Raw genomic sequence first — 16272 nt, forward strand, 5'->3', positions numbered from 1 at the left:
ACATCTATCTTCACTATCAAAACCATTATAAAAATAGAGATTTCATCAAAAAGAAAGCATATGATAAGGTAGGAACATGGCAAGTTGACAGATGGTGGTGGCCAACTAGCGGGATCAATGGAGATTGGAGGAAGAACAGTTCTAGAGGTGATACTGGTGGAGATCATTGCAAGACTGCCTTTGAGAACCATCGCTAGACTCAAACTGGTGTGCAAACAATGGAAGTCGTTGATAGAATCATCCTATCTCCGCCGTGTCTTTGTCTCTCTTCACAAGAACTCCTCTTCCTCTTGGTCTCTCATGTTCGGAGCTGAGTACCCTCATCCAGAAGCTATAGGCTTCCATGGGTGCCAAACATGGGATCTACAAAAGTCTCTAGGCTCTTATATCAAGCCTTTTCCACGGTATCTGAATCTCCTTGCTAGCCATAACTACTTCTATGTAGCTTCTTCCAATGGATTGGTTTGGATCAATGTATTCTTTACCCGCACTGATAACATGGTTTACAGTTATAAATCCTTTGTTGGTAATCCGGTTTTAGACCAATGGGTCGAAATCCCTCCACCTCCAGACCAATGTATAGCCACTGGTTTGGTAACGCGTGTGGAGAACGGCATCGTCTCAGGGTTCAAGGTGGTCAGGACTTCAAGGACTGAAGGTAGAGGCATGGGAATGCATGAATGGAGAGTGTATGTGTATTCGTCTGAGACTGGTTTATGGACTACCAAGCGACTTCTCTCCTCTCATCCTGTTAGCTTCACTGGTTCTTACCCTCCTATGAATCTCAACGGGATGCTTTATCTGCGGGAAAGAGGCTCGGATGCTACAGAGCCTGGTGTCCTTGTAGGTTATGATTTCTATGGACCGGAAGATGATGATCAATGCCTGGTTATACATCTTCCTCATCTGTTCAGCAAAGACGTTAGGAGGTGCTTAACTACTTCAGGGGCAGATGTCATCTACATTGAAATACTGTATCCAAGATTGAAGGTCTGGAAGCTGAATAACAAGTACTCTAGGAATGGTGAATGGTGGCAACTTTCACGGGAAGAATCAGTCGAATTCGATGCCCATTGTTTTCCTTTGGCTATGAATCCGTTTGATCCTAATATCGTCTATCTATGGAGTCAACACCATGAAAGTTTGGTAACGTGTAATCTATGGAGACAAGAGTTTATTGTTCATCAAGAGTCAGAGACCGGGAGAAACAGTGAAGGTTGTTATTGCGTAAACACCTCCGGTTTTAAGGGGTATGTGAAAGGTAATGTCGATGCAACTACGGTCATCATGTTATCACCATTTGTGCTTCAACTATGGATGGATTCAGTACCTCGGCCACAAAACTGATAGCTTCATGCTTTGTGGAGTGGTAACTTCTCAACTACATATTGCAAAACATTGTTCTTCATATTGTTGTAATGCTCTCAAATTCAGCATGGCGATTAAGCTTTACAATCTATTTATGATCATTTTTTTTCCATATTTACGCTTTAATGAAAAAATCAATGTGGAATAAGATGAAACCTCATAAATTTAAGAAAGACTTTTTTTTATCAATAAACTAGGATCGGCCCGCCCTACGGGCGGAATATACTTTACTTGTGATTTAGATTATTATTTTTATATGATTTTGTGATTTGTGTTTTTGATTTACATTTGCAAGAAATGTATGATATATACTATTTTATTAATTTAAGTTGTTGGTTAGTTTGTTTGTTTGTAAGTAACTTTTATTTTGAATTTTTACTTATATGGTCTCACCATGATTGAGTTATTATGTTATTCTCAGTTAAATAATTTGAATCTAACAATTAATATATATGACTCTTTTTGAGATTTTCGCAAGCCGTGAGATCTTTTTGCATAATTTTCTAAAAAAAAAATCTCAATTTCGGTGAGAAATTGGCAATCAAAACATTAGCTATCCAATTGGGGCTGGAAATAGTGTTCCTGTACAATCACTTAGAAAACAGAGATGAGTTTTAAATCAAGGTGATATTACAATTTACCAAAGAAAGACTCCACCAAAATGGAAACCCGAAGCCATATATGATTGCATCACCCTCACTATAAACAAAGTGAGAGATTTTTGACGTAAGAGTAAAGAAAAATAATGTTAATATAGAAATGGTAAACAAAGCTCTAGCGAGTCTGAGCCGATGGAAAAGTTTCATACGTAACAAACTTCCAAAAAGATGATTACAAAAGTTTGAGTCTCATAATTATTAATTAGAAAAGCTACAAAATATCACTTGTTTCCTAAGCGAGCTACAAAATACACAATATCTACATATACTCCCATTTCTTTCTGCTACCACTACATTAGAGAACATATAACTCAGTTCTGAAAATGACAAAAATGAGAATCTGCATATGGGATAAGCAAGAAATTATTTAAAACAGCATAGACCTCGTAACTTAGTGTTTGCGTTAGCAGCACCATGAATTTGTTGAATCTGCAGAACCTAAACAGCTCAGTCGGGATTTGAGTAATGGTCTCCTTGACCTCTAAGAAGTTGGTTAGCTTGGTGAATCGAATGGATATGGTTGAATTCGGAAGCTCGTGCTGCACTCCTTTTTCACATTCCTTGCATCCGAAAAACGACGTAGACCCGTAACAACTGTCTGCATACAACGACCAGTACAACGACTGCTCTTCAACTCAGAAAGCATGAAATCGGAATTAGACATTATTGTCACCCGAGTTTGTATGAAAAAGAAAGCAAAGAAAGCTTAGAAGTGGAGAGGGTATGAGATTAGGTGTCCACTGCATCCCAATTTATAGGATAAGGAAATGGAAATAACGGAGGAGGTTTGTGAGTAAAATTAATGAGGGCGTAGTGGGGTTCCAACATTGAAGGCAATAATTGAGAGAAGTAATAAGTTGTTAAATCTCAGAGAAAAGTATTAAAGGTGATCTTAACCCAGAATTTTTCCTGCGACGATACTTCCCCCGGACACAGAAATAATAAAGACAAACCTTATCACATCCTGGGGCAGCTTCAGTCGGGGTATTAATCTTCTCCCGTTTTGCCTATAATCTGTATATTAGTAATGAATTAGGGATTAACCAACTGATTAAGATAAAAAAGAAAAGAAAAGAGTTGTGAAAATCTGTGAGATGCTAAGTTACTCGTTATGCTAAGCTATAGTTACTTGTTCCTTTACCACGGTGAGCTCTAACATGAACATATGAAAGCTTCTCGTTCTCTCCAGAGCTTTTGTTCTTCTTCTTACTTGAGGTTTTAACCTATAAATATTGTTAGGGATACGTGTCAAGGATTCATCAATCACTGGCATGATCAAATGTTAACAAAACATAAATTGTGTCTCACCTTCTTGTCGAGTTATTTTCTCTTGATCAGAAACCAAAGGCTGAGATGAATCTGTCTCACCAGGCTCGGTTTTGACTTTATCCAGATTAGAATTGGAGTATAAGGTACCTAGCTTATGAGCAATCACCGAGGAGCGAGCTATGCCCTCCAAGAGGCTGAGTTAAAAGGAAAAGTCAATGCCCCGTAAGAGTGAAGCCGCGGTGGAGATATGTAAACTGATTCCGGCTTGAACAGACGATGACGAATCATTGAAATGGAGAAGCTCCACTGCTTGTGTCAGCGGAAGCTCAAGCAACGACGTGAAACCACTGGCGTTTTTGGAAGTTAGCTTCATTAGTTGCCAAAACTCCTTGCCGCCTTCAAGATGAAGCAATTCAAGCCCTGCTGCGTCCTGTAAAGGCCCAATGCCGCCGTATCTAGCTCTGAATGCTCCGGTCATAAACGGTAACGATTCTAAAGAACAACACTGAAAATTTAGAATCTCAGAGAAACTCTCAAATTTTAGAGGAGGAAAGCATATGTTTTTGTACCCCTGGACACACCGCCTTTCAGAAGATGACGATATATTGATATAAAGATCGTGGCTGAAGGAGTTAATAACATAATTAATGCAATGGATCCATTAGTGTAGTAGTTTTGTTGGACGGAAAGAAAGCCAAAAGACGTATTGGATCCACAGCGAACTGAATCGTCGGGCCGACTTAAACAAAATCTGTATCCAAGACGGCCGAGGACCAAGGCTGTGAGAAACCCTAGAATGATTGAACACGATGGAATGTAGGTTGAGAGGAAGAGCTTTGTTCGTATGTGGGCTGGAAATTAAACGTAACAGAAGGCCCCAAAATTAGATAAAGCCCGAATCAATTGGTATCACAGATTAATGAAACGCAGAGTACTATGTTCTTGGACACGTGGCGCGCTGCGGGAGCTCGAATTAATGAGCTGGCATCTGACGTGGAGAGCCCTGGAGAGAGAACTCTACTTTATATAAATAGAATCCACAGACCTTTACTCAACCAAAATCTCAGAACACAAGGGTAACAAACACTTTCAGCCCGGTAACCATTTAGACTGTCTCCTGAGAGTCAGACCACATCACTAAAGTGGCCAAAAGCGCAATGGTTGCCGTCTCAACTCGCAACCGGTGTGGTCCAAGTCCAACAGCTGTGCCGCCTGCTTCCAACATCATCTCCACCTCTTTCTTCGTGAAATCTGCACCAATGTCATTATTGTTGACCGTTTAGATTTCACTCATTGACAAGTCATAAACAAGAGTATTCATTTTTCTATCTACTCGGGCATTAACCAATTATTTTGGCAATGTGAAAGCATTGCAAAATCAGCACAAGTTTTGGGATCTGCATCAAAAGATATTGAAGAAATGGTTTCTCACCGCCTTCTGGTCCAACAATTAACAGTCCGCTACTTTCTTTGCCTGAGGATTTTACTGCATTTAGAAGAGGTGTAGCTTCGGCTGTAGCAATCAAACATAACTTTGACTTGGAAATCTAGAAAACCACAAAAGGTGTTAAAGCAAGTTTAGAAACAAAAGTCAGGGGTTCTGTAAACTAAGGATCTTAGAATCGCTTAGAGAGATGTCGTAACATACATGATCCAAGAGGGCATTAAATTTGATCGGAGGGCTAAGTACCATTTGATGTAGCCTTTGGCCTGTGACATTAAAATATCAGGAAAATAACATCTGATCATACACCTATAACGCCAAGAACAGAAAATTCAAGATTTTAACCAATCAAGTGTTTCCTTATACTATGGTTACTTACATTGTTTAGCAGCAGCAAAACTAACACGCTCCAATCTATCAACCCGGTTATCAGAGATTACGGAAGATCTTTCTGTTAAAAGTGGTGTGACACTACTCGCTCCAAGTTCCTAAGATGAGCATATTCAGCGGCACAATATACTAACAGGTTGTTAAGACAGTGACAAAAACAAGAAAGAAACACTTACGGTACATTTCTCAATTAGCCAGTCTGCTCTACCACCCTTCAAAGTGCCTGAAATTTTAAAAGTTACCATGACCCGAGAGAGCTAAAGAGGAATAAACAAAACTGTCCAATTTGTAAAATCAGTAGAGCAGTTTCATTGCATACCAAAAGCTGCAAACACCTGCCACTGGATGCCCTGAGGAAGAACCACCTTCTGATCTTCTTGTGCGACGAAATCAACTCCAGTTTTGTCTATGTTTTGTATACAACCTTCTACCAAACCTCCTTTGCCATTAAAGAGTTCTACCCTTGCATATAAGAAGAAAAGATACAAGCAAATTACTTTGACATTGTTACATTCACTAAGATGATCTAAAGGTTCAGGCTTTTTTTTACCTGTCTTCAGCTTTCAATCTTAGAACTTTAGCCATATGCCAAAACTCAGAGCCTTGAACACGAACCATTCCACCCTATAATAAGAGAAGCTTAGTATCATCGTTTCACGCAACAATAAGTAATAATTAACACATTTTACTTAGAACTCTAATCCTAAGTGATTACTATCACTCTGATTTTGATTCGATTACTGCACAAATTCAAAGGTAACTATAAGATGAGCGAGATATAGAAGGCGTGCCTTGCGCGATGGAAGATCGTCGGAGAAGAATCGAGGGAGGCCACCGCGAGACTGATTCCGAAGGTCCGAATCCGACGAAGGAGAAGAAGAAGAAAACGCCTTGAAGCTTGAAGACGGCGGAAGCCATGAGCGAACAAGACTCGGCAAATCGGAAAGCAACGGCTGTGCCGCCGCCAGTGCTCTCATTATTCAAAGCTTTCGATAATTCTCACCCAAGATTTTGGTACACTTCTTTATCGTTTCGGTTTATTAAAGATATTGGTTAGATCCGGTTTAATTCCGGTTTTCGCTCTACCTTTCCGCAATTCAAGGGATTTTTTTGATAATTCAAAAATAAAAGAGACAGAGAAACGGCCCAACAGAATCGAAGCGGCAAATTTTAAAATTAGAAAAGATGCAAGGTCACGAGTAAACCCTATCATTAACCATGGTTAGCACTTACCCAATAATATCATTACACCTGTCAAATACAGCCGTTACCTAAAGATGGAGGATGGTTTCGCTATATAACCAGCAGCAACATCTGTGCAAACCAAAGCAATCGAAAAACCAGATCTAGATCTATTCATATCTCAAGGAGAGCGTCTTCATACACGCCCTCCGATTTCTTCTTCGTCGTCTTTCTCGCGAATATCTCAGATCTTCCTTCTCCGAAACGAAAATGAGGGAGTGCATCTCGATCCACATTGGTCAAGCCGGTATCCAGGTCGGAAATGCCTGTTGGGAGCTTTACTGCCTTGAACATGGCATTCAGGTCCGCCTCTTATCTAGATCTCTCGTTGTTTGATAGATAAGATCTGACGTATTTGTAGCTGCATCTCCACTGGTCTTAGAAATTCGTAGATCTATTCTACCATGTTGTTTTTGGATCTGTGATTGATATATGTATCTGATTCGAGATCCGTTTTTCAAAAGTATACGATGAACGAAGACCATTGTTCTTGGGAATCTGTAGATCTGTGATTAATTTCGATGTATGTGGCTGATTCGAGATCCGTTTCTTATGTCCCCTGTTTCGATCTGTGTTATTGATTGATATTGTTGATTCGAGATCTGTTTCCTTTTTACAACAAACTCAATGACGAGAAAGCTAGCCTCCTTTCGTGTATATATATTTGTATACTGATATGTATTGTTTTTGGATCTTGAATGGTACAGCCTGATGGCCAGATGCCTGGTGACAAAACCGTTGGCGGAGGTGACGATGCTTTCAACACCTTCTTCAGTGAGACCGGTGCTGGAAAGCACGTCCCACGTGCCGTCTTTGTCGATCTTGAGCCCACTGTGATCGACGAAGTCAGGACCGGTACTTACCGTCAGCTTTTCCACCCTGAACAGCTCATCAGCGGTAAAGAAGACGCAGCTAACAACTTCGCCCGTGGCCACTACACCAGTAAGTTACTCATCCCTTTTGTTATATATATATATATATCTTATTGATTCTACTGTTTATTAACTGAGATTGCATTTTAATTCATTTCTCAGTTGGGAAGGAGATTGTTGACCTGTGCTTGGACCGTATCAGAAAGCTGGCTGATAACTGTACTGGTCTCCAAGGATTCCTCGTCTTCAACGCTGTTGGTGGAGGAACTGGATCTGGTCTTGGATCTCTTCTCCTCGAGAGACTTTCTGTCGACTATGGGAAAAAGTCCAAGCTCGGGTTCACTGTTTACCCATCTCCACAGGTCTCCACCTCTGTTGTTGAGCCTTACAACAGTGTCCTCTCCACTCACTCCCTCTTGGAACACACTGATGTCTCTATCCTCCTCGACAATGAAGCCATCTACGACATCTGCAGGCGTTCACTAAACATTGAGAGGCCAACCTACACCAACCTTAACCGTCTTGTCTCTCAGGTATTATCATTACAGTTCACAAACTGTTCTTTAAAACTGATCTTGTTGCTTTTTTGGGTTCTGATGTTAATCTTTGATTTGGTTTCAGGTTATCTCTTCCTTGACTGCTTCTCTAAGGTTCGATGGTGCCTTGAACGTGGATGTGACTGAGTTCCAAACCAACTTGGTCCCGTACCCAAGAATCCACTTCATGCTTTCGTCCTACGCTCCAGTCATCTCTGCTGAGAAAGCCTTCCACGAGCAGCTCTCTGTTGCTGAGATCACAAACAGCGCCTTCGAGCCAGCTTCCATGATGGCTAAGTGTGACCCACGTCACGGGAAATACATGGCTTGCTGTTTGATGTACCGTGGTGATGTCGTCCCTAAAGACGTGAACGCAGCTGTTGGCACCATCAAGACCAAGCGTACCATCCAGTTTGTTGACTGGTGTCCTACTGGATTCAAGTGCGGTATCAACTACCAGCCACCAACTGTTGTCCCAGGAGGTGATCTTGCGAAAGTGCAGAGAGCTGTTTGTATGATCTCCAACTCCACAAGTGTCGCTGAGGTCTTCTCCAGGATTGATCACAAGTTCGATCTCATGTACGCAAAACGTGCTTTCGTTCACTGGTATGTCGGTGAGGGTATGGAGGAGGGAGAGTTCTCTGAGGCTCGTGAGGATCTTGCAGCGTTGGAGAAGGATTATGAAGAGGTTGGTGCTGAAGGTGGTGACGATGAGGATGACGAAGGTGAGGAGTACTAAGAACCAGTGTGTTGGAGAAACATGGATATTGTGTTTGGCTTTTCTGTTATCGTTTTATATTTGCGTGAAGGGGCTCGAAACATTCTTGTGACGAGTCTTTAGTTTGTATTTTCTTTCAACTATCCGTCTCTTGCTTTCTGAATTCTTTTATGGTTTTTACAATCTGTCTTTTGCTTTCTGTATTCTATTATGGTTTTTACAATCTCTGTCTTTTCCATTTTTAACTTTTTACTCTGCTCGATTTGTGTTTTTTTTTTAATTATCGTTCTCGTTTCCATCGCACATATATATTAGAACATCTCGATCAATGCCAGATAAGGTTTAAGAGAACGTAATCGAGGAACTAGTGAAAAGTGAATTTTTATTTTACCCAAATCTTTTATTAATTTATTCGAAACTTTTACTTAATATATGTGCATTTTAAGATCTGGTTGAAAAATGAAGTAATAAAATATGAAAGTTTCTGGTGAAGCCTTTTTAAAGTTGCAAGAATAGAGAAGCAACATTTTTTTTACAATACAGGCGTGATAAAGAACGCAGATAGAGTAAATATATACTTGAAAGCGACAATATAATCATTATCAACTACTACTTGAGAAAGAACACGGTGGTGCTAATTTAGACGAGGATTGATCCCAGATATCCTCTCATCCTCCAAGAGGGCATAAGGATCGATGTATGGTGGTGGTGACACTGGAGTTCTGCTTCCATCATGAACGAAATCTGCTCCAAAGTACTTTTGCATTTTTCAAGCAAATAAAAACAAAACAACAAATCAGAGACAACCTTATAAACTCAAGAAGAACACATGTTGATCTTGTTAACTTACAAGGTAAAGAGCAGAGAAGGCGCCAAGAGTTAAGACTATCAAGGGCCAAAAACCCAAGAAGAAAGTCCCTCCAGTCGTTAGCAATATCTTAGCACGTGGAAACAATCCCTGCACACAACAATTGAACAATTACATTTCTATAATAAGCTGATAAGCTTTATCCGGAATCAAATGAAGTAAAACATAGGTTCTGTTATTTTTTTTAATTCAATAAATGCTTATGTGAATCTAATAAGAATCCAAGTGGGTAATAGTAGTGATAACTCTGACCTCAAGCCCTTCGCTGTTTAAGGCCAACGATCTCTCTCTCTGGTTCAACAAGCTTTGGTCAAATGGAGGAGTAGTAGTTGCAGTCTTCTTAGAGCTGTCTTTACCAGTAGTTTTGATCTCATCTACATCAACTTCGTAGTCTTGAAGCAACGAAGTAGGAGTCATACCTCGTCTCTTCAATTCTTTCATAAACAAAGATTCTGGGGGTTCATCACCTACAAAACTCAAACTCCAGATTCAATCAATACATACACAATTAGTAGTAGAAATAACACAAGGATGTTACATACCAAAACACTTTTTTTGAATTTTAGCTTAGAAGAAAGATCAAAGAAACAAGTAGATATCAATAACGAGTGTTTGGTCGTTAAATAAAAGATTAAAACCTAATCACTAACGATTATTACAGAACCAAAATCGACTCTTGTAATTAGTCCTTGTCGGGAGATTATCAACAGAAGAAGAAAAAGCTGACCTTTTGACTGATTATCGCCGCCGTTACGAGGAGATGATGAATAAACTCTAACACATCGACCAAGACGCCGAGAATCTGCTAATCTTAAAACCCTTTTTCTAGATTCCAGTTTCACTGTAGATTTATGGCGGGAAATCGATGATACAGGAGAGTACCCACATAATTTAACAATCTCCAGAGAAGAAACAGCCATTGTTTTGTTTTTGTTTCCTTTCTAACTCGAATTCTCTTTTGTCTTTTTTTCTCAGATGTCGGAAAGAATCATGATCCAGACGCCGCCGCAGGATAAATAGAGAAAGGAAACTCAGACGGCAAATATTATTCTATTTGTTTGGATTTTTTCTCGGGGCAATGTGTCAGAGCATACAAGCAAGTGGTGGCGAGACAAAGGTGAAAGTTATCACCATTTATCAATTGAAGCGTATTTTAGCACTATCAGTGGATGTCTTACTAAAATGCACTAAACTTCGTAGGGTGTGTGTGGTTGTTAAATTTGCGGCAAGCAGATTGGTAACGTAACGCGACACTCCACGTCTCGTTTTCCCGTATTTTTCTCCGAATAATTGTTTTTCATAGGAAGAAAATCACTCGTTTTTTTTTGTCATACAAGCAAATTGTTAAATACCAAATGTACTACCATAGTCTCGTTTGGGTAGGTTTAATAATAAAATATTACCATAAATACTCCGACCAGGCAACAACAAACAATATTTGTTTTCTAAGAAAGTATATACTTCTGTTCTCTCTTAAAATCAAAATTATATAGCTTACTTTTTTTTGTAACTGAATTATATAGCTTACTTTCTGAAATAAATTAGGTTATAAGTTTGATTAGTTTATTAAATGCATGTTACTGATTTTGACATAATTAAGAAAGTAACGATTGCGTCTTTTTTCATCAGATTATAACCTTTTCGCGAACAAATAGTAGGCGAAGGGAAGAAGATAAATTCACGTCGTCCATTGATAAATATGGCCAGTATTTACCACGTATTGTGCAGATCTGAAGGTTATAAAATAACCACGTCATACACATATTAACCGCATACAGTTTACTGTTTTCAGTAAATATATAGAGGATAATAGAACAACGACAGCTTGATATATGATGTACTTCTTTAATTTTTTACAATCTAACCATTTGTGTAAGAAGTAAAAAAATTACAGTGAAGAAGGTAAATGCAGATACATAGTTAATGCTGAAAAGATTCGATCAGGTATGCTTCAGTTAACTGCTCTTACTACTTGGAAATTACATTTATTATACACTGATATGTAAGGGGATTATATGGAACGGAACTATTATTATAGATCTGAACTAGTATTATGTTTTCTGTGGTTATTGTTGCAGATGAATGAGCAAGATAAAGTCTTGATTGTACATGGTACGTGGGTCTGTGATACAGATAATCAATGGATATTTGAACCTGACATAGTGTGCAGCTGAGCATTACATCCGTTTAGATGTCGAGATGACAATGAATGAGTTAGTAACTACTGTCAAGGAACGTCTAGATATAACATCGAAAAATATCTCTATCAAACTCCTGTATCAATACCCTAAGTGGATTGCGATAGGTGATGGAGAGTTGGATATGCCTCAGTACATAACAACCGATACCAAAGTAGGTGTCTTCATCCGGATGAAGCACGCTATTGACGAAGTAGGTGTCTTCATCGTCCGCCATTCACATAGAGGGAAAGATGTTCCTCTACCACACCAATTGGAGCGTAATGTGGGTCAAGAGAGAGAGGATGGAGGTGAAACCTGCATGGATAAGGAAGAGTGACATACTTTTGCCCTGTCGGGAACACCATTGACTATCTCCCTGACACAGAAGAATGCTGGAGGAAAAGACCAAGAGGTTCCTGATTGTTCTGTACAAAATCGATGAAGTAGTAAGGGTCCCTGCCATACTATTCTATGTGGAATGAGTAGAATAAAAATTCATGAACCAGGCGATACTATTTGGCTTGCTACGCCGGACAATGGTCGGTAGAGGATAAAATTGATTCAGATTCTGACTCCGACGATGCAATGGTCGTCCATGTTCTTCGTACAAGTATTCCAGAGTCAGCAAATGAATATAAGCATGTAGCACGGCGTTTATTCTTCGGAATACTCGGAATTCCAAACACCCAGGGGGTAGATGGTAATTCAAGTTCGAGTACTAAACCGCCACCTGAGTTAGCAGAAGGATTTGGTTAACACTGGGGAAAATTTGACAAAGCACTCCACGAGATGATAAATGATCCATATACTCCCACTCTCTTTAGAAGCTTGAAACGTACTCAGTTGCTGTACGGAGCAGATCATATACCATGTCAGTCTTGTAGAACATAAGAGAGCACATAAGACTATAAAAATAAAAACAAATGAAGAAGGAAGAGAGGTATTGAGTGAGTAAGATAATTCATATAAGACGTTAGGTAAGTTGTGTGGCTATTGTAGACTTCCCTACACAAGCTGTTCTGCAAACAAGTATCATCAGAGGTACTCTCTGATGACGAAATATAACCCCAAACAACAACAAAAAATTAAAACTTTGAAAGTAAAATCAACCCTCGCGACTTGTTGAAGTTCATGGCCATTAGTACCATGTTGTCTTCAATTTGCTTCACACGATCATCTTCTTTAGTTTCTACAGTAAAAGGTATCCCTTTTTGTCCTTTAGGTAGTTCTTCCACACGCTCCAGATCATGAACTTTCAAAATGTCTACAGTTGGTCGAACTTCATCTTCTTTTTTTTTTTTTTTTTGAATTGAATGTTAAATTTAATTCAAAAGAAAAAGACCTTTGTACATCAAGTGTAACCTCATCCAAATTTTAAAACAAGCTTAAAACTTCAAACAGAAAAACTTTTTAACTATCTTGTGCTAAACCAATAGATCATCCCCTTCCCAATATCCATATCTCCCTTCCTCTGCACAAGTGTGTCGAACTTCATCTTATCTGTGTTAACCGTGATTTTCAGGACAGCTTTGTAAGCCTCAAAGCAAGGTGGAAAACATCTCAACACCTTCTTGACAAGTTTCTTCTCGTTGTATTTCTTTCCAAGCATTGAAACTTCATTTGCTAGCAAGCTAATTTTGGAGATGAAGCTTCCGAGTGATTCATCATCTTCCATTCGCAGGTTCTCAAACTTCGAGGCTAGATCATCATCTTGCAGTTGTGTCGATCGATTTATCCTCGTGTTGTCCTCGTCTTGGACTTGTACCGATCGATGTTAACGGTGTTGCGTCGTTCGATTCGGGTAGCATGGTTCCAAGTAATGGAGATCCATATCTAAGAAGAACTCCTTGTATATCTGTAACTGGTGTTTCCTTATTGTTCTCTTCATGCTCTTCCTCGCATTGGGAAGGTGTAGTAGCTTCTAGGGTAAAGATAGGATAGCAGTGTGCTAGCAATCCGTCTCGCTCTGTAGAAACTTTCATATCGATCGATAAACAATGATTTGTATCGATCGATTTCCAATTATCTGATCTCAGGATCGGTTTGTAGGTGTCTTCATGCTATCGTTGGATGAATGGGTGGGAAACAAATCGGGTGGGTACCTCATCTCTGCGAAGGAAATAATACTCAATTTCTCTTTCTTTCCAGTAATCGTCATCATCCCTTGTATGCACTGGAGGGTGATACACATCTTGGTTGTAAGTGTATGGGATGTTCCTATTGTAATCCTCATCATACTCTTCTTCTCTACGGAGGAACATGTATTCTGTTTCTCTTTCCCGTATGTATTCCTCATCATGCTCCTCTTCATGTGTCTCCACTTCGCTTGTAGGCTCGTAGTAGTCTGGTTTCCAACTCCCAACTGAATAATCACCGGAAAATGATCAACTTTGTACATAAGTGTACTATCAATTGATGTGGAGTGAAAATTGTAGTCTGAATCGATCGATGTAATGACTGACTGGTCGATCGATGGCTGGTTAGCAGTGTCGATCGATGACTCTGTGTGGTTGTCCATCGATTCCGAGTACTCTGTCTCGTACTTGACTTCACAGTAGCAATGTGCTACGAGTTTAGCTTCATCTGGAGGCTTGTTACAGGACGTCTGTGGCTTAACAATCTTGACTGGATCATAGTAAATCTTCGGGTTGATCAGTGTCAAGCACATCTTGTTTGTTTGCGAATCACAAACAGCTCCAACAGTGGCTAAAAATCCTCTTCCAAGTAATATGGAAGAGTTCCAATTTAACTTTATGTCAAGGACATGGAAGTCAACTGGAACTAAGGCATTGCCAATCTGTACCTCAAGATCTTTGGTGATTCCCAATGAACTCTTCCTTGAATAATCTACAAAGCAAAAGAACTCCTTTGTAGGTTCTATCTTCATACCTAGATGGTCTGCCATGACCTTTGGTATGATGCTGGCTGATGCTCCTGTATCACACAGTGCATGGGTGAATTCGATGCCCTTGATGCTGCATGGGATAATGAATTCCCCAGGATCACTCTTCTTCTTCAAGGTAATCTTATTCTTCAGCTCATCTCTGACTTGGTTGAACATCTTCTCAATGCCAGCTTATGTAACTCTTGCTCTCTGAAGAACATCCACAATCTGTGTGTGAAGTAAGCTTCTTCAAAGGGCCTGTCTATTGGGATCTTCAAAATTCTTTTTTTGAAGTTCTCCAACTCTTTTGGATTAGCCTCTCTTTTAAGGTGTTTGGGAACCTTCTCTTTCTTTTTTCTTAAGGTTCTCTTTGCACTTTTTTTTCTATCTCCATAGGCTCTGATATATTCTCAACCTCTTCTGATTGGTTATCTGAAGGTTTGGGTCGGGGCTTGAGTGCATCGATTATAGTCATATCGATCTTAGGTAGTTGCACTCTTGGTGTAGGAGGTCCGCATCGATCGAAGACAGTAGTGTCATGTCGATCGATGGAAGTAGCAGTAGGAGGATCGATTTCTTCCTCTTCGGATCGATCGGCGAAAGGGTGGAGTGGGTTAGGGTGTTTCTCTGTGAACTCTTCATGTCTTATGACTCGGACTTGTTTGCTCGTAGCCGTATATCTTGTATACTATGTCGATCAATTTGGTATCTCGAACATCGAACGATAGTCTTCTTCCCATGTCGATCGATCGTGATCATCCTCTATCGATCGATGGGTGTCGATATTCATTGCATCGCCGGCTCCAACAACCTTTTTATGGGGGTTCCCATATTCATCCACTTCCCAGAAATCATCCACCACAATAGCATTGATGTGGTGTCTGATGAGATCTTCCTCTCTTGCTTTGATGAAAGCATTTTGCCTTTTGATAGCTTCAGAAGTCTGAACCACCTGTGTCTCCAGTTTCTTCACATGAGTGCTCAAAGTGTCAAACTTTGAGTGAAATTGTTGTACACATCATCTATCTTCACATTGAAATCCATTGTGAGCTTCTGTTGACCATCTAGAACTGAGTTAAGCATAGGTCCAATCTTGCTCTCCTGAATAGGTGGTGGTGGATTCTGGTAGAAAGAATTGGTGAAGTTCTTGTTGCTGTTGTAGTTGTTGTTGCTGAAGGGATTCTGGTACTGTGAATTCTGGTTGAAATTACTCCTCTGACTGTTGCCATAGAAGTTTATGTTCTGTCACAGACCGATACCAGTTCACCGACATTGATCGATCTGACTGTTGAAATTACTCATCTGACTGTTGTGACTGTTGCCATTGAAATCCACTGTGAGCTTCTGTTGACCATCTAGAACTGAGTTAAGCATAGGTCCAATCTTGCTCTCCTGAGTAGACAGTCGATGCACAGGCAGATGTATCGATCGATGCAGAACAAATCTGTCTGCGGATTGAACGTTCCAAAGCGGTGGGGTCAGCATATAATAATTCCTTGTTTTCCTTGCTTCTGGTTATGATGGGCATGCACCTGAAAAGAAAAGAAAGAAAAAATTATCAGTGACAATTAATTAGTAAGAAAACCTAGACTTAAATAAAATATAATGACAATCAAAACTCCCCAGCAACGGCACCAAATTCCCACCTGTCACGCGGATGACCCGGGTTCGATCCCCGGCAACGGCGCCAAATTTGATACTTACTCAAATTAGCCTATAGCAATATTACTCTCATCAAAATTGATCAATTGTAGTATTTAGGGATCGAATCCATAAGGAGCTGAGGAATCAATAGATTTTATCTTAACTAAGCTAGGTTGGAGATTATTAATGATGTAAATA

At 39.8% G+C, this 16272-nt stretch overlaps 4 protein-coding genes and 1 pseudogene across 4 annotated transcripts; 2 read left to right on the forward strand and 3 right to left on the reverse strand.

Annotated features, from left to right (window-relative positions):
- Window positions 1-28: 28 nt before the first annotated feature.
- Window positions 29-1523, forward strand: LOC108810899 (F-box protein At1g49990). Its single transcript, XM_018582974.2, has one exon. It carries the CDS (start codon window positions 118-120, stop codon window positions 1345-1347), a length of 1230 nt encoding a protein of 409 aa, XP_018438476.2. The 5' UTR covers window positions 29-117; the 3' UTR covers window positions 1348-1523.
- Window positions 1524-2152: 629 nt separating this feature from the next.
- LOC130496202 (transcription factor bHLH60-like) lies at window positions 2153-4305 on the reverse strand (annotated as a pseudogene).
- An 18-nt stretch (window positions 4306-4323) lies between these two features.
- LOC108810909 (uncharacterized) lies at window positions 4324-6143 on the reverse strand. Its single transcript, XM_018582983.2, has 8 exons — window positions 5922-6143; window positions 5681-5754; window positions 5450-5592; window positions 5307-5353; window positions 5120-5228; window positions 4945-5006; window positions 4729-4843; window positions 4324-4547 (listed from the first exon to the last, which is right to left on the reverse strand). Exons 1-8 carry the CDS (start codon window positions 6105-6107, stop codon window positions 4402-4404), a joined length of 882 nt encoding a protein of 293 aa, XP_018438485.1. The 5' UTR covers window positions 6108-6143; the 3' UTR covers window positions 4324-4401.
- A 298-nt stretch (window positions 6144-6441) lies between these two features.
- LOC108806733 (tubulin alpha-6 chain) lies at window positions 6442-8760 on the forward strand. The gene is made up of 4 exons (XM_018578923.2): window positions 6442-6675; window positions 7080-7314; window positions 7407-7777; window positions 7866-8760. Exons 1-4 carry the CDS (start codon window positions 6583-6585, stop codon window positions 8517-8519), a joined length of 1353 nt encoding a protein of 450 aa, XP_018434425.1. The 5' UTR covers window positions 6442-6582; the 3' UTR covers window positions 8520-8760.
- Window positions 8761-8973: 213 nt separating this feature from the next.
- On the reverse strand, window positions 8974-10469 carry LOC108806741 (uncharacterized). Its single transcript, XM_018578931.2, has 4 exons — window positions 10094-10469; window positions 9619-9833; window positions 9349-9456; window positions 8974-9255 (listed from the first exon to the last, which is right to left on the reverse strand). The coding sequence occupies exons 1-4, from the start codon at window positions 10284-10286 to the stop codon at window positions 9133-9135; spliced, it is 639 nt and encodes a 212-aa protein (XP_018434433.2). The 5' UTR covers window positions 10287-10469; the 3' UTR covers window positions 8974-9132.
- Window positions 10470-16272: the final 5803 nt, after the last annotated feature.

The sequence above is a fragment of the Raphanus sativus genome, chromosome 1 (genome assembly GCF_000801105.2).
Source record: "Raphanus sativus cultivar WK10039 chromosome 1, ASM80110v3, whole genome shotgun sequence".
In the NCBI taxonomy this organism is placed as follows: domain Eukaryota; kingdom Viridiplantae; phylum Streptophyta; class Magnoliopsida; order Brassicales; family Brassicaceae; genus Raphanus; species Raphanus sativus.